Source organism: Polyodon spathula, chromosome 15 (assembly GCF_017654505.1).
Source record: "Polyodon spathula isolate WHYD16114869_AA chromosome 15, ASM1765450v1, whole genome shotgun sequence".
Taxonomy (NCBI): Eukaryota; Metazoa; Chordata; class Actinopteri; order Acipenseriformes; family Polyodontidae; genus Polyodon; species Polyodon spathula.
Genome location: NC_054548.1, coordinates 35520287 through 35543436, shown reverse-complemented (window position 1 = coordinate 35543436; position 23150 = coordinate 35520287). Strand labels below are relative to the sequence as shown.

Genomic DNA, 23150 nt, shown 5'->3' with positions numbered 1-23150 from the left:
ATTTAACACTTCACCGGGACTCAAAATGTTGCAGTGTAGTGTATCTTGATTCAAGTGTATTTTGTAAACCATCAATTGTAAAAGACCTTTAAAAACATGAAATATGTCCAATTGAACAAATAATTAGATTGTTAACTGAGAGCTTAAGTTGGAATGAAAACCAGAATACCCTGTGGTCCTCGAGGACTGGAGCTTGACACCCCTGCTCTAGTTTGACAGTCATTTAGGAATTGGACAGAGTTCAGAAAACACTTTGGCTTGCAATCTATCACTGTGATTGATACCAATCACCCGTACCCTCCTTCTCTGGGGGACCTGGCCTTTCATATCTGGCACAAAAAAGGTATTAAGTCTCTTAAAGACCTGTACACTGATAGTAACTTTGTATCATTTGACCAGCTTTCCCAAAAATGTAATCTTCGTAGAACTCATTTTTTCACCCATACCTACAGGTCTGCAACTTTGTGCACTACAAAGTTGCACAATTTCCTTTGTTACCCCCAGGATCTCCTACTGAGTAACCCAAACTCCAAAGGCATGATTTCAGAAATATACACCACTATTTTCCCTAAATTGCCCTTCACTTTTCACAATTAAATTATTGTGGGAAGCAGATTTAGGTTTTAATTTCTCAGATTAGGATTGGGAGCGAATCCTGTCTCTGGTTCATTCATCCCGTCTGTGCCAGATAGGACTGATACAATTAAAAATGTTATAGCGCATCCACTTATGTAAGACTAAATTGGCTAGGATCTTCCCAGATTTGGATCCAACCTGTGACACATGTAAGCAGCCGCTTGCCTCCCCAATGCACGGTGCTGGATAGGACCGTGCCCCCCCAGTTCAGATCCCACATTGATAAAAAAAAAATATCTATGACAAATCATTAATAAATAAAAGGCTAAACACAAAAATCTAACTGTTAACCAAGATTATATTGTTTACCAATTAGTACCATTAATATCCCCTATTTGTAAGGTCCCCGTTGGCTACTTTAGAGCAGGGTAAAGGCTAGCTGGTAGACAGAGCTGTCAGATATCAAAGACAGATGCTTTCATTCAGCCGGAATTTTTTATTTATTTTTTTCCCCACTGAGGATTAATGCCTGGCCTTTATCTATGTAATGTTCCTGCAAAACTGGTTCAAGGGACCAATGAACCAATAAACATTTATTTTGTGATCTATTGATCTGTGACATCTACTGATTTATCTTAATGTTAAAGCAGTTTATTTTCTTGTGTGCTTGTCTTAGTTTTGGTAAGGATTCACTGTTTACGACCTCTAAAAAAACAATATTAGATTCACTTTATTTCAAACACAATCATCAGCAATAGCTGTGCATTGTGTTATGTTATTAAAAGATAAATATGAGACGCTTATCTAATATTAAATTAAAAACTAATTAAATAATTGATACAACTACACATCACATACAGGAACTGCAATTTAGCCACATTTATAGTAAACATGCAAGTATTTCAGGTTTATATTAATCAAAATCAGCAGACACACCCATCAAAAAAGTTAGGAAACAAGTATATTTACCCATGTATTTTATTGAAAACAGAATGACTAGAGATGCGTTTCTATTGTAATGTAAAACCCTGTATACAGGACATGTCTACATTAAAACATTAAATGTAATAAATATTTGGCAAGTGTGATTATTTCTATTCCTAAATCATCCAGCATTAAAATTACATTTAGGAACATTGCTTTAGCATCTTAGTTCTTTTAACAACAATTAAATGTTGAGACTTTTTTTTTTTTTTTATCACTACTGGGTAGATATAGGATTTACAATTTTACACGATCAGTTTCAGCTGTTAGGTTTAATTTGATCAGAAGAAGGTTTCACGACAGAGTGGGCAAGTTGATTTGTTGCTGGAGGTAAACCACTTGTACTGCAATAAAAGAGAGAGATATCAGTAATTGCAGTCATAATAAATGTTCTATGCATTATGGCCCCTGCTCACATTTGGTTCAAATGACCAGTATTTACTAAAAAAATAACCCCTGAAGCATGCAGCTACATGAATGCAATTATTTAAGGCATACAATGGGGTATAATTGCTAGGTAAAATATAAAAGACGATATTACTGGCTGAGCTACATTCCAAAATGAGAGAAACATCTGATGACTGATTTAAATTCTGCTAAAATAACTTTCACTGCTCAGATATCGAATAACAATGATTGTCTTCGTTAGCATGAGTACCACAGACACAAACAAAAATATATGAATCAACTTTTAATACACAAAAAATAGTTAGTCACAACACACACACACACCTCTAGTCTACATTTCTTGCTTCATTTCAATATCTACTTAAATATAAATAAGGTATAAGCACAAATTTACAGTAATACATGTTTATTATCCTCTGGGTCATCAATCAGCTGTGTAAAGTAACTGATCAGATTATTGAAAATATACTGCAGATATGTGTATCACAGAAGATAGCAGCAGTGTTGTTGTTTTTTAACACTAGTGTTTGTTAATGTTTGAAAATGCCATTAAAACGCTGTCCATCACCTTTAATATATTTAAACTGAATACTTTGATCTCGACAGATAGCAGTCTGTGCTGTACTTATTTTCAATTTTTGTTTTGTCAAAACAAGATTTTGTAATAGCTAAATACAGCCATCACATCACTGATGAAAAACTACAAAAGTCATTTTGATATTAAAACTTCTTTAGATTTATATTATCAAGATATAAGATGATAAAAGTATGTGTTTATAAATTATCAGTTTAAAAAATAAAAACTTTTCCAGTTTGGTGTATTTCTTACTGTGCATCATGTTTTAGAAGAAGAAAATATTTCCCCCTCCAAAAACATTGTGTGTGTTAATAGGTATCTTACCAGACATGCTGAATGGAATTTTTTCTTGCATGTCCTGCATGCCTTCTTCGGAAGAGAGTAATTGGAACCATGAATAACAGAGTAACAGATCATGCAGTCTTCAACCCCCTCAAAGCGCTTGTCTACATTGTTCTTCCACAATGCCAGGCCTTCCATAATACTACCATTCTGAAACAGAAACATCACAAATGCTTATTGTTAATCTTTCACTTCACACAGGTTTTTGTTTACCTATCGGTATAAACCTCTACTAGATTATATTCTTGTTTCAAGGAACAGAAAAGGTCTTATTGGTTCAGCAAATTGGAATTTCTGACCAATTCTGAACTGAATTTAGGTATTCTTGCTTGATCAGTATAGGTGGTCTGAAATTGAGTTCAGAATTTTTGTCATCAAAGTAGAAGCATCTAAAATGAACTTTACCTGATGGGTGAGGTAAGTACTAAGCTGAAGCATCCAGTTGCGCCACTGCTGAACAGCAACACCAACACGCCTTCCACTTTCCACAGATATTGACCCCAAAGGGTAATTCTGAGGCAGCTGGATTACTAGCTCAATAAATATATCTTCCACGGAGTACGTAGCAATTACTTCTCGTGTTGTAGAGCGCGCCTTTACCTAGCAGGGGATACACAAAAAAGGGTCTTGATATATGATCTGTCAGGTTGCAATATTAAATAAAGATGTCTGGCACAACATGGTTAAACAAAAGTATTCATTTGACATGTCTCAGAAAAATATTTTTGTATTATACATTCCCACTACGTAGCAATTCAAAGCAGTTTGATTCTAAAACTCACCTCTTTCTCGAAGAGACATTTATTTAATTGCATTCCTTTTGGATTGCAAAGGAGTATTAAAGTTAGGAATGAAATTATACTGAGCACTACTTGAATGCATATTCAAGTTTGTGTTTGCTCTTGAGAGTAGCTGAGTGCTCATAAAGTATTCTTTACAGCTTCACAACTCATCTGATCTCCATTAGTCCTAGACTTTACTCCAAACAAGTCCTTCATTATTTAACGAACCTGTCCGGAACAACGTTACGCACAAGACTGGACTGGAAGACTTGCAAGTGAGTTCACAGATGTTTACAATGACATATTATTATTATTATTATTATTAACAATAATAATAATAATAAAATAATAATAATAATAATAATAATAATAATAATAATAATAATTACATTTAAGAAAGCAGAACACATACTTACCGTCATGTTTTCAAAGGTTTGTGTGCTTGTTTGTACAGATGATATTTCCTGGCATGACAGCACGTTACTGACATATTTGCTGGTAAATTTATCAACAGTGTTAAACACACGCTTTTCCTGCCCATTCCACCAAAGACGGACCATTGCTGGTAAATCCTTCAATGTAATGTAGTACACGGAACAAGCCAAATGTGCAATCTCTGAGGGCAAATATTCTGTTTCTGAAAGTAAGTTGCCAGAAAAAAATAATTATTATATACCAAAGACACTAGTACAGAGCCCAGGAAGGGACATGGAAAAAAAATAAAATTCTATAATATAACGATATTATATATATATCATAGTATATATATATATATATATAATATATATATATATATATATAAATATATATATATATATATATATATAAAAATTTGGCACACACGTTTTTTAAATTGAGTTTTAAATTTAAATTTTAATATTATAAAACAGTAACAACCTCGTTATTCCGGGAGGTCCAGTCAGGCATGTATATATGTTAAAGCACGTTATTAATTTGGATTAATTTCAAAGTTGTTTTTTTTGTTTTTGTAAAATTTTTTGTTTATATATAATATATATATATATATATTATATATAATTTTTTTTTTTTTTTTTTTTTTTTTTTTCAGTACCAGTCAAAAGTTTGAGTACACTTGCTGTAAACTAGGTTTTCTTCATAATTGACAATGGTTTACATTGTATACTTTTCGGCAAATACTTGAAAATGAAAACACATGTTTTCTGCTCCCTAACATTCAGGAATGACAAACTTGTGCCTATGCTACCTATATTTATAGTAATCATGGACCCTCATCTGTTAACAATAAGCACTCTAAAATTAAAGTTCTATAAAATACAGTCCTCCATTATAAAAACATTGACTACAAGTTTTTCTATAAAATGAGTGTACAGACAACATTTTTAATTCATATTTTACCATTATGTCTCCGATTTAATTGTGTCTTAATGGCTTGCAAGTATACCAGACATTATTATCGGTCATGGTTGTATCTAGTCCAGTTTGTGGGTAAAGAGAAAGCTGGATTCTTCAGGCATTTCATTACACATTTCTCCAGTGAGTTGATGGGGCAGTTAGGATCATCGGGGCCCTCATACATTTAATGATTAGATTTTGATATATTGTACATAAAACAATACCTTTTTAAATGACCTACAAGTTTTACTGCAGTACAGAGTGGGGCAATCAGACAAATACCTTAAATCTACCCCTGAAATAGTATTACTGGGTCATATCTTTTTACCCACAAACAGAATCTGAAGATGATGTAACATTTGTGGACAACAATAAACACTGCAAATAAACATTTCATAACTTAAAAGCGGATGATGTGATCAATTCAGTTTACAAATAAATCATTCAACTGTATATACATTGTTACTGTTAACTTAAGTATACAAAAAGTAAACAGAAGCCGAATTAAAGAAACTAAAAATAAGAAAAAGCTTGTGGTGAATAGAAACATGTCTACAGTGGCTTGCGAAAGTATTGACCCCCTTGGCATTTTTCCTATTTTGTTGCCTTACAATGGAATTAAAATTGATTTTTATTTGGATTTCATGTAATGGACATAAACAAAATAGTCCAAATTGGTGAAGTGAAATGAAAAAAATAACTTGTTTAAAAAAATTCTAAAAAATAAATAACGGAAAAGTGGTGCGTGCATATGTATTCACCCCCTTTGCTATTAAGCCTCTAAATAAGATCTGGTGCAACCAATTACCTTCAGAAGTCACATAATTAGTTAAATAAAGTCCACCTGTGTGCAATCTAAGTGTCACATGATCTGTCACATGATCTCAGTATATATACACCTGTTCTGAAAGGCCCCAGAGTCTGCAACACCACTAAGCAAGGGGCACCACCAAGCAAGCAGCACCATGAAGACCAAGGAGCTCTCCAAACGGGTCAGGGACAAAGTTGTGGAGAAGTACAGATCAGGGTTGGGTTATAAAAAAATATCTGAAACGCTGAACATCCCACGGAGCACCATTAAAGCCATTATTAAAAAATGGAAAGAATATGGCACCACAACAAACCTGGCAAGAGAGGGCCGCCCACCAAAACTCACAGACCAGGCAAGGAGGGCATTAATCAGAGAGGCAACAAAGAGACCAAAGATAACCCTGAAGGAGCTGCAAAGCTCCACAGCAGAGATTAGAGTATCTGTCCATAGGACCACTTTAAGCCGTACACTCCACAGAGCTGGGCTTTACGGAAGAGTGGCCAGAAAAAAGCCATTGCTTAAAGAAAAAAATAAGCAAACACGTTTGGTGTTCACCAAAAGGCATGTGGGAGACTCTCCAAACATATGGAAGAAGGTACTCTGGTCAGATGAGACTAAAATTGAGCTTTTTGGCCATCAAGGAAAACGCTATGTCTGGCACAAACCAAACACCTCTCATCACCCCGAGAACACCATCCCCACAGCGAAGCATGGTGGTGGCAGCATCATGCCGTGGGGATGTTTTTCATCGGCAGGGACTGGGAAACTGGTCAGAATTGAAGGAATGATGGATGGTGCTAAATACAGGGAAATTCTTGAGGGAAACCTGTTTCAGTCTTCCAGAGATTTGAGACTGGGAAGGAGGTTCACATTCCAGCAGGACAATGACCCTAAGCATACTGCTAAAGCAACACTCGAGTGGTTTAAGGGGAAACATTTAAATGTCTTGGAATGGCCTAGTCAAAGCCCAGACCTCAATCCAATTGAGAATCTGTGGTATGACAAAGATTGCTGTACACCAGTGGAACCCATCCAACTTGAAGGAGCTGGAGCAGTTTTGCCTTGAAGAATGGGCAAAAATCCCAGTGGCTAGATGTGCCAAGCTTATAGATACATACCCCAAGAGACTTGCAGCTGTAATTGCTGCAAAAGGTGGCTCTACAAAGTATTGACTTTGGGGGGGTGAATACTTATGCACGCTAAAGTTTTCTGTTTTTTTTGTCTTATTTCTTGTTTGTTTCACAATAAAAAATATTTTGCATCTTCAAAGTGGTAGGCATGTTGTGTAAATCAAATGATACAAACCCCCAAAAAATCAATTTTAATTCCAGGTTGTAAGGCAACAAAATAGGAAAGATGCCAAGGGGGGTCAATACTTTCGCAAGCCACTGTAAATCTCAAACTTACTGAGAACTGAAAGGTGAAGGTCCTCTGTAAAAAACGTTCTGGTTTCCTTGCTCCCAGGCTCTGCTGTCTGTCCAGGATACACTGGATTGTCAGGCATTAGCCGAAAGAGATGAAAAAGCAGCTTGTGCAGGGATTTGGTTTTCCGGAGGTAGTGTGAATACTGGACCCTTAACTGCAGCAAACACAAGGTCAGTGTCAGCTAGACCATTACAAACCAGCAGTTGCTAGCAAATTCTCAGAGGTCAAAGTCTGAATATTTTGTGTATTTTTGTATTTAATATGGTGCTAATTAATATATTATATGATATTATATAATTAGAAAAGATGAATGTTTTATGTTGAAATCTTAACACATTCCATTTATAAAGCTTTTAAATAAACCATCATCAATAGTGTACATCACTGTAACCCTCCAGCCTATTTCTGCAGTACGAGAGAATGGTTAAGGGAATGTTAATGGTAATAAGGCATTAGAAGAGCAAGTACAATTAAACAAAACTAAGATCTAAATCATGGTTCTGGCTGAAAACTTATAATAAATGTACCCTTATCATAACTTATGATTGTATGCTATTTACAAGTATATTAAACTTACATGAGATGGGGACGCCTTGAAGAATGTAAGAATTAATTTCCAAGTAAGCAGATATCCTAGTATGCAACAATATTCCTCACTTAATGGCTGTACAACTGCAAACTCTCCAACCTGAACACTCCCCAGAATATCATCAAGTAATTCCTCTGTTGCACCAAGTATAGCCATCAGTGCTGCAGGGGGGGACCTAAAATGTAGAGTTAAAAAATGTTAGTGGGTATTGTCTGAAAGTGAGTGGTCAGTATACTGGCAGAGGTTAAAACAGTGAGGCACTGAAACAGTTAATGTTCAGTTACCACTACCTTTAATAGAACTTTGTGAGAATCGTATAATAGAGCTGTGTACCACAAGTCACAACTGTAAAGCATGTGGTCTGTAACAATAACATTAAAGGTGAGAACCATGTGTCAGTGAAAGGGTTAATTTTTACTGGCTAACATCGGTAATGGAACTTAAAGGAACTCTAAATGTGCCAAATATAAGACAAGTCACATGACCTCAAAATAGCATCCATATGAGGTCAGATGCTAACATCATGGCCACCAACACATTTCTATAACCTTGCAAATATGAAGTTGCTATCTCAAATGGTTAGTGAGGTTTTGACAATGTGGCAGCTCCCATAAATATGCAAGGTAGTGACTCAGATCTGCACGTATGGTTCAAAGTTAAAAGGAATTAAATCCTGAGCATTTTCAACCCTAACTACATTAAAGTAAAACGTTGGCTCTATGTTTAGTTTTCTGGAGTATTTCATCAATTCATTTAAACCTACACTGCTCTAGTTACAGGCTGTTGAAAGATAGGTAATACCTTCAGCTTGCATCTAAAAATGTGCAAGAAAAAGCACTTACAAACATGGTTCTTCCTCCTCTTCATCATCAGATTTTGTGTTGTCATTTTCATTATCGAACTCAGGGAGCTGGGGCATTACCCTGACAAAAAACAACATCAAAAAACTATGAGAGCATTTAAATTTAAATGAAAGTCAATTAACACTGTATTTGCAAATTGGGAGCACCATCGTTTCAGAGTAATGTTCAAATGCAAAAGAGGTGCACATTATTTTAGTAAATGTACAGCATTCAGGGAGAACATATAATTGGATACAGAACACAGAGAACTAGAAAGAAACCCAGTATGGGGTAAAGTGAGTTATAACAATGTTCACTTAAATTCATGAACTCGATCAAAATACAAAACAAGAGCACTCTTTTTGCCAAAGTACTTTATATTTGGTGCAAAACATGGGCTTATAACAGACTTTGTAAATTCCTAATTGATTCATGCAGTTACTGAAAAAATAACTAAATGGCCATGTAACTAACTAAATATAAATAACTGAATGGCATTTTAGGAAACTGCTATATGCTTATAAACTTCAAAGTATTTTCAAAGCAGGCACTAGATAACTTCTTGCTGGGGGGAGACACCACAACATTAAAGCACACTCACAGTGTGGATTATTTAACCAGTTTACTTACTTGTGTAAAATATAGTAGACCGAGATCTGGACATGCCTAGCCTTAAACAAAAGCAGTGGCGTTATGGTGTTCAGCAGCGTCTGCAGTTTGTCAGGTAAATTTGTTTTTTGGCCCGCCACAAATTTAGGCTGCAGATTATTTTGGGTCAATTGCTGAACAGGAATGTAGATCAGTGCATCACCTACTGCCTTCAACACAGGAAGAGGGAAAAGGGGATCGTCTGTTTCAGAGAATTCTTCTGTACAAATAAACAACAAACAAAATTAGAGTCCATATAACCATAGGAAACTACCCATTAATATCATTTCACTGAGAAGTTATTTGTGCACTTCTTCAAAAAAAGACAGATTTGTTGCAGGCATATTGAACCATTCACATAGTCCCTGCAGAGAGGATGCACAACTGACATTGTATGTGTTTGTTCCAAACCACACAAAGCTTTGCTGTGCTTGAAAGTGTAACAGCAGTGGATCCTTCCACTCTCAGTAGAGCAGCTGCCAGCAGAGTGTTCTACATTCCTTTTGTGTAACCCGAAAACATTTCATAACAAGGACATCACACCACACCTGTTTAACCTCCTATACTTCACACAATCAAATCCCAGTTGTTTTAGTCTAAATAAAATCATCAATATAGTTAAAATGCACAAGACTAATACTAACTGTACTTTTAATATCCTTACTAAAACTCATGCAAAACACTGTACTGAGCAGAAGAAAATGTATCTTACCCGTGTAACAATTATTGCAAAGAGCAAAATGCTTTTAACTAATCTAACACTAAAATATATTCCTTTCACTTTTGGTATAGAGCATGCAAGTCCTGAGGTATTTTTTTAAAACCTACATATAGTCTAGTTTCAGTGCTACTGGAGTGCTTTTGTTTCCCCTTTCAAATATCTTGTTGCTAAATTAAAGCGCTGCAAGTTTAAACAGTCTATCGTGGGAGTTACCTTTTTAATTTGTGAAATAATGTTATATAGATAAAGAATTTATATTCTTTGAGGGGGTAGTAGAAAGGTCTGAAAAAAGACTATGGTTTGTACATTCTTGAAAACATTGAACCACCCCCTTACACTTTACAGTGAAATGGGGGCTCACACTGAGGTAAATCAGGATCCCAGGTCTCACAGAATCAGAAAGAACAGATGTGGTGTCCTTTTAAGAGCATGCATGAATAATAAAAGAACAAGCACTAAAATCTTTGCTTTTTTTTTTTTTAAATGAATAACTGAATTAATCAGTAGACAAAAAAAGTTCTTTACCGTATCTAAAACAAATTGGTATTGGCCCAACTCTACCTGTAAGTTGTACATTCATATAATTTGAGAAACACATTTGCCCTGGATGTTCTATTTCAGTGTTTGCTATGGCATTTGTGCTCTGGGTGCTTTGAAAGAACAATAATTCTTGACACCTGTCTGATACCGATTTTCACAGATGTTTGTTTACTGGTAAAGAAACACACATCAGGATGAGTTGTTCTGATTTGTCATCTGCAGTGGTCATGCAACCACCCCTTTTCCTGTTGCACTGCCTCTTGTGTCAGTATCAGAAGCACCTGTTCTAAAAAAAAACATTTGTAAAATATCTTCTTGTTGTGTTTGTTGTGCAATGACCTGACACGAACTGGCAGAGGAGGGATATTGTATAGATAATTCATGGTAGAGCTGTTAACTGTTGCAAACATAATTATTGTGTGATCATCTACCAGGCTCACCTGTGATTTTTACAAAGAGTGGCAAAAGCAGACTGTGCACCCCTTCTGTAAAGAACTCTTTCCATTCGCTCATCAGGTTTACTGGGAGCTTCTCCAATAAATCGGGTGTAGGTGCTGTGAAAAATTCACTCAAAGCTGTAACTAAGTTACAAGTCTGACAGGCAAAAACCTGGGCCCATGGATTCCAGTAAGAGGTGGTATTCTCACTTGCAGTCTGAAAGAGAGTAAACCCTACATTTAGAAAACAAAGTGTCTGCATACATTTATTTTGCTGATAACCCTGTAACAGTTGTAAAACTAACTTCACTTGTCAATCAAAACAAAAACCGTATCAAAAGAAACATGAAGGAAGGCCACAGTATGTTGTTAACAGAGCTGACAACAGGGAATATCTAATTGACAAGTGGATTAGTTCAGAATACTGAGTATCTAGCAAGCTGTTCATAATGACTTCCAAAGCATGTTTAAAAAAAACAAACAAACAAAAAAAGTATTGTACTATTACAACTTAGTCCATTAACCCTTTCAGGACCAGGCATTTTTCAGTGGGATGCTCCCCCAGGACCAGGTGGTTTTTGGCTGTAGTTGACTCTTCCTATAAAAATTCACTATTTTTTTTTTTTTTTTTTTTTTTACACTAGCATCTTGCAAATGGTGTCTTTTTTTCAGAACACTCTGAGGAACATTATAGAGTACTTCAGAAACCACACACACTTTTTGCCTTTTTTTTCAACATTTCTTTATTTATTTTAGTCATTTTTATTATGTATTCTTCTTAGAGATACATGTATAAAAATGTGTTATTCTATGAACTGAGGGACCTTACAATACTTCCTAAAAGTTTTGTTGAAAAATATTAATATTTGGGCAAATCACAAGACATTGTTTTCACCTGAGTGACTGCAATGACATAATACACGTTTATTCTCTGCGTCTTAATAAGCAATAATGGACACTACTCTCGATTTATTTTCTCATAAATCGAGAGTAGTATCCTTTATTTATTTTAATTTTTTAAAATAAAATAAGTTACTCTTTTCATTATTATCAGTAATAACAGAAAAAATGTACCTTTAGTTCATGAAATAGTATATGCTTATATCCACTTGTTTCTTGACATTTATAAATGTTGTAAAAACATGAGCCAGAATAAACGTTCTAATATAAGTCAAATACAACAGTGTTCCCCCTTTTTTATTAGCTCTAAACAAGTTTGTGATGTTTTTTTCTTCCTGACACTAAATGCCCCCCTCAATAACTAAATCAGAAGTGAACATCAGTCCCTCCCCTATCCGTTGATATGTGTTTAAAGCCTGTACTGCAAAGTACAGTGGCCCTGTAAGTCATCAACTCAAAGTGCTTTTTTATCGTGTTTACACGATCGCGGTTCTAGAAGCCCACTTCAGTATGATCGTGTTAACACGATCCTGGCCCTTAAAGGGTTAATCCACAAGTATACTTTATAATGTATTTGTCAAAGCAATATTCAGCGAGGTCTGCTCAGTGTTAGCTCTACTTTGCTGGTTCGTTATGGGTAAGGAGGATTCTGGTTGAGCTCAGTTCAATTGCATCAAGGTAAAGTCCCAAGGATTTCCCCAAGGTGAACATAGCACACAGCCCTTGACAGAATGTTGTTTGCTGCATGCTAGGATTACTGTGCGTTTAAATGCATTTAATACTTAGTCTAAATATTTAGATAACTGCAGAAAAAGTTGAACTCTATGTCCAAAGTACAAAAAGTTACAAGAAATTGAAAAAAGAACATCTAAAATTACAAAACTATTTTACCTCCAGCCAGGCTAACATGGAGCACAAGATGAAATCCCATTGACTGTCTGTCATAAAAGGTGGGGACTGTCTGATCAACCAGCAAATGAACCGAATAATTTGTACATTAAAATCCAGGAGGCTGGGAGAAACTTCTTTCAGATTGCTGTGAAAAAAAAAAAAAAGATCAATATTCACGAACTACCACAAAGCTTCAGCAGCAATAGAAATAGCATGACCTGTGTATGATTTAGAGAAAATATAAATGGTCTAAACAGACTATTAACAGCATTGTTAGTAAATGAATCATATTTAGGGTACCACTGAACTTGAGATGGATTGTTCATTCAAATCCTTAGCACATTATAAAAGGAGGAGACAATGACCTATTTCAGGGATACCAAGATATTTAGTAAGCAAGTAGCCAGTGAAGTTATCCGGCAACAAACTCCCCATTCCCAGTTGTAGTCCTTTCCTAGAAAAGGAGGACATTTCAGGGTAACATTCTACTTGTGAGATGTCTTACTCTAAAATATTTTGCATATTTTTTAAAGAGGAGATGATTATCTATTCAGGGATACCAAGATATTTAGTAAATAAAGAGTCTGAGTGAGGAAAAATGGGCAACACAATCGCCACTAATCTTGCTGAAAAAAAAAATTATTGTTGCCGTTAACTGTGCCAGTACTGTATGTGTGTGTGTATATTCTAAAGGACTTACTAGTTAAAGAGGAACACATCTTCCTTCTGGTTTCTCCATTCCATGACTGTTCTCAGAACCTCCATTAGCATTTCTTGATCTCCAGTAACTCCACTTTTTAAACAACAGTGAATAACAGCAAGGTGCCCATATCCTCCTACAACAGAATATAACTTAATCTACAATATCTATTTCTTGTAATGCTCTATATAATACAATATGCTCATTTCCAGGCTACAAATACAACGGAAACAGAGATTATTTAAGTTAGTATCTTGAACTGTGTTTAACAAAACAGTATGTTAAAGGGAGTCACATTTTTCTTGAGGTTTCAATTTTATCTTTTTATTTTACATTTTTCATTCTATGTTCCTCTATTTCTGTATCCAGCCTTTTTACTCTGTTTCCTCAGTGCATTAGGGGGCTGCAGCAGGGATCTATCATGTCCCTTCTATACCTATCTGACAAGTATCACAAAAAGGGCAGTGATATTTTAAAAGGTGAAAAATGTAATATTTCTTGTTTCCTCAAATGCATTAAATAATAATAACGTGCTACACTGAGTTGCTAAGCCACCTGAATGCACCTACAAATTCGATTTTAATCTTGCTGTCTTAATTTAGTAAACATTCTGGTAGTCATTTTCCTATAACATGAATAATGTATCAGGAATTTGCTAATTGCTAGTGTCAGAGTCCTGCATCAGGTCAGGTACCCGCAGGTGACCCGCAAAGTGGGTCAGTTTTGGGTCGGAATGTGAACTTTTTTGCAGCTTGCGGTTCGGTCAGCTTGGTGATATTTAAAATGTATGTGGACAAGGTGACACAAGAGATAGCGTATGGTTTATATCATATAGTGGATAACAGAGCGGTAAAGCAGAAGTCTGGAATTCTTTTGGAATCATAGTGAATGAAAGTAATGAACATGTGACTGGATTCGTTGCTTGTAAAACACATTATGTTTTTGTGAACAACCACCACAAACTGGTACATCATTTCTGCAAAAGCACAGGTGCAGCTCCATTTCAACTGGTGGCACAAAAGGAATAGACAGGTATTTTATAGCAAAGTAAAGATAGTTAATGTTAAAATATATCCAGACCACTAGAGAAAGCTACCACACTGTATAGCCTATTGTATAAACACAATCTGTGGAGAATGGTAGTGTATGTGTGAATGTGAGCGCGTGAGAGTCAGTTGACGCAGGCAGTAGGGAAAGGACAGACACTTGCGGGTTCGGGTCAGGTTGCAGGTCTTATTAAAACGGGTCGGGTCGCGAGCAAGAGGACGGTGCTGCAGTGGGTTACGAGTTCGGTACGGGTCCCGCACAGGACTCTGGTTAGTGTTACCTATAACTGACAAAGCAATAATCATTAATCACCATGGATACTGGTAATATCAGTGTCTTCCCACTTCAAAAGTTCTGCAGTGCAGTAGTTCATTAACAATTCATTTTCTTCTTTAAACAAAAAAGGTGAGAGGCCTTGTATGGTGCAGAGGTTTTGTTCTGTCAAAGGAAAAAAGCTGACAAAAAAGAAAATGATTAGTAATCTCATTCTTTACAGATGACTTTTTTCATAGGGATCACAGCAGGACGCATGTAACCCAGCACCTATAAAAGAAGCAAACACAAAAATCCAATTAAACTAACTGCTAGTACACCAGCGTCTCTTAATAATCATCTTTCTCTCTGCCCACACATACACCAAAAGACTTTCCAGGACTTGTAAAATAGTATGCAGAACCCTAGGGACATTTTCAAGTGTCTCAGTGATACTTCAAAAGACAAGACTTTGCACTCTAATGTTTGGCATTACTGAATTTCATATACATTTGTGACTTAAAAACCTCAGCCTATTACAGCCAATAAAACAGCAAGCAGCAAATTCACTTTATAATTCTAGAATGACAAGCTGGCTGCACTTTTACCTTCGTTAACAGATAGTACTTATTTGAAAAAGGTCTCTTTATACAAATATTTTGTATTATATAATACCTGCTTATTTTTAACCACTCTTTAAAATGGTATTGTTGAAAAACTATGGGCCAAATGTATTTGTTAAAGGCCATCATTTGAAGCAAGTACAAAAGGTGAATGGACATTTTCTGAGGGGCATAAAATTAACAAGAAACAACTTAGTTGCAGATAAAAGCAGTTGAGTTACTGATACAAGTATTTTATATTATAAACATTACTTGCTTTTGTTTATTAGCCATTCTTCAATGCAAAATTCTAATGTGGTCATTTATATCGAGGATTAAGAATACGTAAAATTACAACTTTGTTGTATTAAAATTAGACTGTACACGGAGGGAGTCCAGTTTATAGGGATATAGCTGTTAAGTGACATTTCTTGTAACATTAGTTGTGGACAGCTTTTACCATATTCCCCCAGAGATGGGATCAATTCTGATTACACTGGACACCCTTTCTATTACGAATAAATGTGATGAATTTGTATGAACTTACCTTTCAATAGTTTCATAAAGCTTCTTTAGATCAGAACTACTGACTGCTTTTGTTTCTATATATTTTGCTAGAGTCAGGGTCCACAATGACCCATTCTGCATAGACCTGTTTGGGGAATAAAAGAATTTTGCTGAAATTTCAATTTGCTGCCACTGCTAGTTTTGTTCTGATACATTGGCTGTGACCTTATTAACCTTATTTTATTATTATTTTTTAAATAAAGATGAAACACTTTACCTGGAAAACAAGGTTTCGAGAACATTAAACAATTTTCCACTTTCTTTGCTTATTCTTTCATGTGTAACATTCATTTCTTGAAGCATCCCACAAAATTCTGACACCACAGCAGGAAGAATTTCAATTTCTTCACACCACTGCAGTGAGTAGAGTACTTCTGCAACTAATTAAAAGCACACATAACATGGTTATTTCCAGCTCAATTAAGTGGATCATCAGTGAATTCCACAAAGATAAAGAAGAAATGATGACATAAGTTTTGCAGCAAGCACAGTGTAGCTGGTAACCAAAACTGCGCAGGGCTCCAGACTGCAACTTAAACTGTTTTTGGCAACTGATGGTGCCTGTGAACCCAAAAATGCTGCCTCTGCCTTTAAAAGTGTGTGTCAATATTTATAACAAACAGAAGTGAAAAGCATACAGTACCAAGCTGAAAAAAGTTCTCTTCATGCACCCCAATAAACCAACGTTGTCTTTTGCCAGTCAAATCATAGGGTACCTCAATAAAGTTGAGCCAGCACTGGGTTTAGTTGTTTTGTCTTTTTAGCAGCAGCATCTATCCCAGACATAATATATCTGGTTATTGTTTACCATGGGGAGTTTAGCAATGATTGAATTGCACAGCAGCTTCCCAGGTTAGATGATGAGCTGGTATCTCTTCAGCCAAAAAAATGACAATTCAAGACTTCTCCCAAGGCAAAAAAGTTTGTCTGGAGCCCTGCTACAGAGCTAACAGGTTTTATTATTCAAATACTGATTTTCCTTCAGAAACACAATCTAAAAATCTGTATACAAAGCTGAAGTACAATTTTATAAGCACAAAAAACAGGTACACCTCCAGGGATGAAAAACAAAACATTAAAAAAAAAAGATCTTCATTTACCTGTGCATTCAGCTCCAACAAGATTGAGTTTGTCTACTTCATTAATACTTTCAGACTCCAACATAATTAAAATCACTTGACCCAATAATGCTGCAGCACACAGATGACTTGGAATCTTGACAGCGGAGTGGAATCTCCATACATCCATACAGTGGTATTGACAATTCAAATTCAATCTTCCATGTAACAGAGGTCGCTTCAGCCACTGCAATTAGGTAACAAAAAAAATATATATATATTTTATTTGGGTTTCATCCAGAGCTGACAATAACAGAAACAAAACTGAAATACAAATGAGCACAAAGTAACTTTTGCATATACTGAGACAGCAAAGTGTCGTTCACAGAAGATGATATATATATTATATATAATATATATATATATATATATATATATATATATCTATATGGGTATGTGCGTATGTGTATGAGATATTTTTGTCAGTGATACTATAAGGACAAATCCTGATTTACCGAACTTTGGCTTGAAATATAAACTGATCAACTTTTTAATATCCACCTAATAATAATTAACAATCACATGCCATTGTATAATACTTTTCTAAATATGCATCAACTTAATACAACCATACACCAGGTAAGAACCTATGGAAATGTATTTGTACAACCTGTGGAGGAAGTGCCTGTCTCATCATCTTCCATTCTGAATCATTAGGTGTTAAACACGCAACAAATTTTTCCATAATGTGAGAGCTGGGTGGATTAGTCTTGATCACATTTTCCACTAAACTGCGTACAGATGAAATGAGTACCTGCAGGCTAATAAAACAAACAAAAAACACCACATTATATATACACACACACACACACACACATATATATACACACACACACACACACACACACACATATAAATATAAAATCTACCCCAGCAGTAAAATCTGCTGCTTAACCTGAAAAAGTCAATTAGAAGATCAGACACTGCTTGAATTTTAACAAAATCTCCTGGGCAGAAATTAAGAATCAGCTTTGGTGTAAGCCTGCTAAATAAGATTTCTATCACTTTAGGGTTTATAGACAATACGTAGCACCGAGTCCCTATTTTATGGTTCTTAATACATTTACAAAAATTATTCAAGACACATTTGATTTTAATAATGCAATATTTTAATTAGCTTTACAGCATGTATAATCTTGTTAAAATACATTATACCACTAAATCAGGATATATTTCACAAGCAAGTCTCAAAAGTTGTCTACTACTGCATTACATAGCACAAAACAGGCGACAAGAGCTGTAAAGATGATTTAAGTTGTACATAGAACAACATTTAACTATGGTTTAAAACAGACACATAACATTTTAGAATTGTAACAATTGCTAGACCAAAACATCAGAGTTGCAATACCATTATTCACTGTCTAGATGGCACTCTTCCAGTGACCCACGCTGGAAAAAAATTGACAGACAAAATAATAAAATATTTTTGGTCACCTGAGACTTGTGATTAACTGAGACTGCAGTTAATCACTTTAATCTCTTTGAACCTATATATTTGTAAACGGAAAACAAGAAAAGCAATTTACCTTTTTACACCCATACTTGAATTTAGAATTTGGTTCTTCACCCATAGTGCAGAACTATGCAAGAAGGTCCCTTCCCCAAAATCAGTTCCAATCTGTCCAACCAGTGACTGTATACCAGCAAAACATGCATGGTTCAGTTTCTGCAGCAGTGAGTCTTCCAGAAAGAATATGACATGAATTAGTTATTACCAAACTTCCCCACATTGTATTTTTACATACAGTATGTAATCCTCTTGCCTACCCAAAGTGCCCAAAAGACGACTTATGCATACCATAAGAGACAGGGCCAGCTGTACATATTAACTGTTTAATAGATATGTAATCCCTGGTAGCTCTCCTGAGACCTCACCTCTTGCAGTACGACGTTACATCCCTACGCACCTCAATGTAAAGAACAACCTTAGTTGTTCTACTTTAAAAACTACACAGGGATAACAACAAAGATGCACAATCCAGGTCTTCATTAACATATAATCACAATAATAACGTCCTCATTGGTATTTACTACATTAACAACTGAAATATAAGCACTTGTACTAATGCTTAAAATATAGGTCACAATTTTACTTTTAAAAAATCAGGGTACAAAACAACAACTTACCTGACAAGCGAGTAATTTCCTGGCTCTGAGCACAGAGTTGGAAAACTGTTAACAAAAGATCTTCAGCCGACGATAGCAGCAGACAGTTTTTAACTGAGCAAAAGAAGTTCGAAGCCACATCACAGATGAAGGACACCAGAGGCTCAATATCACCAGCATCAGACAGATTTTTGGCTTTTAATAGAGTTGCATGTAGTTTATCAATTATTTTTTCCACGTAAACCTCACCAATAAGAGCCTCTGTTGACATACATATATAAAAAAAATCAATGTAAACAAGTTCTACCTGTGTGCTGCTATAGTATCACTTACATATAATATAGTCCCATATAGACACACAAGATTGGTTCCTTAATAATTTGTTAAAAAGAAGGTCCTTTGCAAATTTCATCAAAATCTAAATTATTTCAAGATACTACATGTAAAACAATTAAAACTGCTTGGATTTTTTTTTTTTTTTTTTTTTTTTAAACCCCCAAGCCTTGTATTTGTTCAGTATCGATGCAATAAAATCCACTTACGCTTCTGAACATGCTGAGACAATGCTAGGCTGATAAGTGCCCAGCTGTCTGAATGGGAGGATTCCAAGGTGGAGATCCTATTTAGCCCAGTGGCACAAAGGTCCTCTGCCAGCTTTACAAGCTTCTCTCCCAACACTTCTCCTTTCAACCAATCTGAGGTTGCCTCAAACTTAGCTTCATCTGCACATGCCTGTTTAAAAATAAATTACAATTTGTTAAAAACAAACATATGGGCCTGAAAGAAAATCTAACCATGTTTAATACATGTTATTTTAAGCAAGTGCAAAACTCCATTTAACTATCAAGCACCTTGATTCACCCAGTAGTCACTCATACATATTGTACGATGTACCACAAGCATTTTTAAATAGAAGGCTAAATTCATAAAAACAACACTTTAAATGCACTGCATTTTATCTAGGTATCCACATACTAAACACAGGCCTTAAACTGCTTGTATTCGTGCTGTATATACTTATGGTTTCACAACTTTGTTTCTAGTTAAACTGGATGTCCTTTGGAATATAAACACTTTGTGATAAATCTTTGGTCTATCAATAGGACTCGTATTTTCAAAGATAAAAGGGGGTCACAATGTTAACACTTCCCCTGTGTACAATACCAATTACAATGTCATTTTTAACAGCTACAGCTATAATATTTGACACCAAGGCAGGGGTCTACGTACTTCATTTTCTTCAGTGTTTATAATTAGATTGGATTTGTTGCTTTTTTGTCACATGTAAATTCAAGTGTTTGCGAGGTGGAGGTTTTCCATCAGGTCCATCAGAAAGACATGTTCCCATAACAGAAGGCACCGTGACAACGCTGCCCGTTGGGGGAGTTCGGGGGATTGGCTCTCTGCAGCTGGCCTCATGGAACTGATTTCTGGCTATGGGTCGCCCAGGGTGGACTTCCCTCCCTATTCAGTGAAACAGCTTTTTGGCACCTGTCTCTCTCTCTCTGCCTGCCTGCCACACATATAGCCTCATTGCCGTATGCTCCTAGCTCCTCCTACATCTTTGAAGATGGCCATAGAACTACAATCATTTACATAATTATTATACATTAGTGTAACATTGTCAGAAAGTAAATTGAATCGTACAAATTGAACATGTTAATTAATTTCATTTGATTTCAATTTGGTCAGCTCCGGCAAGAATGACTTTGAGCACTCAGGTTTTTAGTGCCGAATGCAGCTGATCAACAGTTTCTATAGCCGGGGTTCAGCACGGTTGAAAAAATACAAACAAAAAACAGTTATTTTCCGATTTTAAAGTCAGTTCAAATAGTAAAAGTAAATAAAAAGTACAGTAACTAAAGACATCAGTGTGTATTAAAATTAAGTAAAAAGTATTGTTTGTATTGACTGACACCCAGCAAGCAGGTAACCAAGCCTGCCTAGCTGGAGGTGGTGAGAACAAAACGAAGGCTTGGTATTTAAAATGTAAAGGTGCCGAGCGTCATTATTGTAAATCTCACATTTACATACCAATGTGTACAGAAATATATACGATAATGTGCTTGCTGTGGTGTATTTCATATCGTAAAAAACAAAACAAGCCCACTGAAACGTAAACTTGTTTTTACTGAAAAAATAAACTAACATGTAAACAGAAGAGCTGTCTGTGTTGCATGCTCTCAGATCAGGACTTCACCAATACCGAGCATGGGAGCTGCAGCATGCACTCTCACATATTACAATTCTACACAATTAAAGGTGCAGTCACCAATTAAGCAAAATAACCTGAAGGCGGCTTAACCGTCCAGTAAGCCCGCTTCATGTCGTTAAATGCCCCTAGCCGAAGCAGAGGGTACTTAACATAACAAGAAGGGCCTTACCAGACCGTAAAGCCCTCTTATGAGGGCTCTATTGCTATTGGAAAATGGATACGTGAAAAAAAAGACGAACTTTTTTTCTGTTTGTTAGTCTGTGATTTTATGCAGCACTGGTTTTTGTTGGTAATGAATACAAATGTTTTCCTCATTATTCTGTGAGTAATGCAGTTTGCTCAAATTCCATGTGTGCTCTTCAGGCTTCTAAATATCCCAGCGGTAGACTATATATTGCCTCCTGGTTATTTCCAATAGCCTACGTAATACCTCAATACTAAAAAAAAACTAAAACAAAAAAACAAAACAAAACAAAAAACTTCTACGTACATGGAACTGTTCAGATATAGTGGCTTGCGAAAGAACATAAGAACATAAGAAAGTTTACAAACGAGAGGAGGCCATTCGGCCCATCTTGCTCGTTTGGTTGTTAGTAGCTTATTGATCCCAAAATCTCATCAAGCAGCTTCTTGAAGGATCCCAGGGTGTCAGCTTCAACAACATTACTGGGGAGTTGATTCCAGACCCTCACAATTCTCTGTGTAAAAAAGTGTCTCCTATTTTCTGTTCTGAATGCCCCTTTTTTCTAAACTCCATTTGTGACCCCTGGTCCTTGTTTCTTTTTTCAGGCTGAAAAAGTCCCTTGCGTCCACACTGTCAATACCTTTTAGAATTTTGAATGCTTGAATTAGGTCGCCACGTAGTCTTCTTTGTTCAAGACTGAACAGATTCAATTCTTTTAGCCTGTCTGCATATGACATGCCTTTTAAGCCCGGAATAATTCTGGTCGCTCTTCTTTGCACTCTTTCTAGAGCAGCAATATCTTTTTTATAGCGAGGTGACCAGAACTGCACACAATATTCATGAGGTCTTACAAGTGCATTGTACAGTTTTAACATTACTTCCCTTGATTTAAATTCAACACTTTTCACAATGTATCCGAGCATCTTGTTAGCCTTTTTTATAGCTTCCCCACATTGCCTAGATGAAGACATTTCTGAGTCAACAAAAACTCCTAGGTCTTTTTCATAGATTCCTTCTCCAATTTCAATATCTCCCATATGATATTTATAATGTACATTTTTATTTCCTGCGTGCAGTACCTTACACTTTTCTCTATTAAATGTCATTTGCCATGTGTCTGCCCAGTTCTGAATCTTGTCTAGATCATTTTGAATGACCTTTGCTGCTGCAACAGTGTTTGCCACTCCTCCTACTTTTGTGTCGTCTGCAAATTTAACAAGTTTGCTTACTATACCAGAATCTAAATCATTAATGTAGATTAGGAATAGCAGAGGACCTAATACTGATCCCTGTGGTACACTGCTGGTTACCACACTCCATTCTGAGGTTTTTCCTCTAATCAGTACTTTCTGTTTTCTACATGTTAACCACTCCCTAATCCATGTACATGTGTTTCCTTGAATCCCAACTGCGTTCAGTTTGAGAATTAATCTTTTGTGCGGGACTTTGTCAAAAGCTTTCTGGAAATCTAAATAAACCATGTCATATGCTTTGCAATTATCCATTATC

The 23150-nt window shown here is 35.8% G+C and overlaps 1 protein-coding gene across 1 annotated transcript in view; it reads right to left on the bottom strand.

The window, feature by feature from the left end:
* Positions 1–1538: 1538 nt before the first annotated feature.
* Positions 1539–23150, bottom strand: part of ltn1 (listerin E3 ubiquitin protein ligase 1) — a 59469-nt gene continuing 37857 nt past the window's right edge. The window contains exons 12-30 of the mRNA XM_041272015.1: positions 19785–19974; positions 19264–19503; positions 18663–18816; positions 17744–17894; positions 17116–17320; positions 16233–16395; positions 15996–16100; positions 14907–15049; positions 13548–13683; positions 12848–12992; positions 11060–11273; positions 9341–9578; positions 8711–8791; positions 7857–8043; positions 7262–7433; positions 4086–4306; positions 3293–3487; positions 2870–3037; positions 1539–1904 (exon numbers count right to left, since the gene is read on the bottom strand). Of these exons, the coding sequence (XP_041127949.1) occupies positions 1842–1904; positions 2870–3037; positions 3293–3487; positions 4086–4306; positions 7262–7433; positions 7857–8043; positions 8711–8791; positions 9341–9578; positions 11060–11273; positions 12848–12992; positions 13548–13683; positions 14907–15049; positions 15996–16100; positions 16233–16395; positions 17116–17320; positions 17744–17894; positions 18663–18816; positions 19264–19503; positions 19785–19974 (3171 nt within the window). The 3' untranslated portion in view covers positions 1539–1841. The remainder of the gene's footprint in view (positions 1905–2869; positions 3038–3292; positions 3488–4085; positions 4307–7261; positions 7434–7856; positions 8044–8710; positions 8792–9340; positions 9579–11059; positions 11274–12847; positions 12993–13547; positions 13684–14906; positions 15050–15995; positions 16101–16232; positions 16396–17115; positions 17321–17743; positions 17895–18662; positions 18817–19263; positions 19504–19784; positions 19975–23150) is intronic.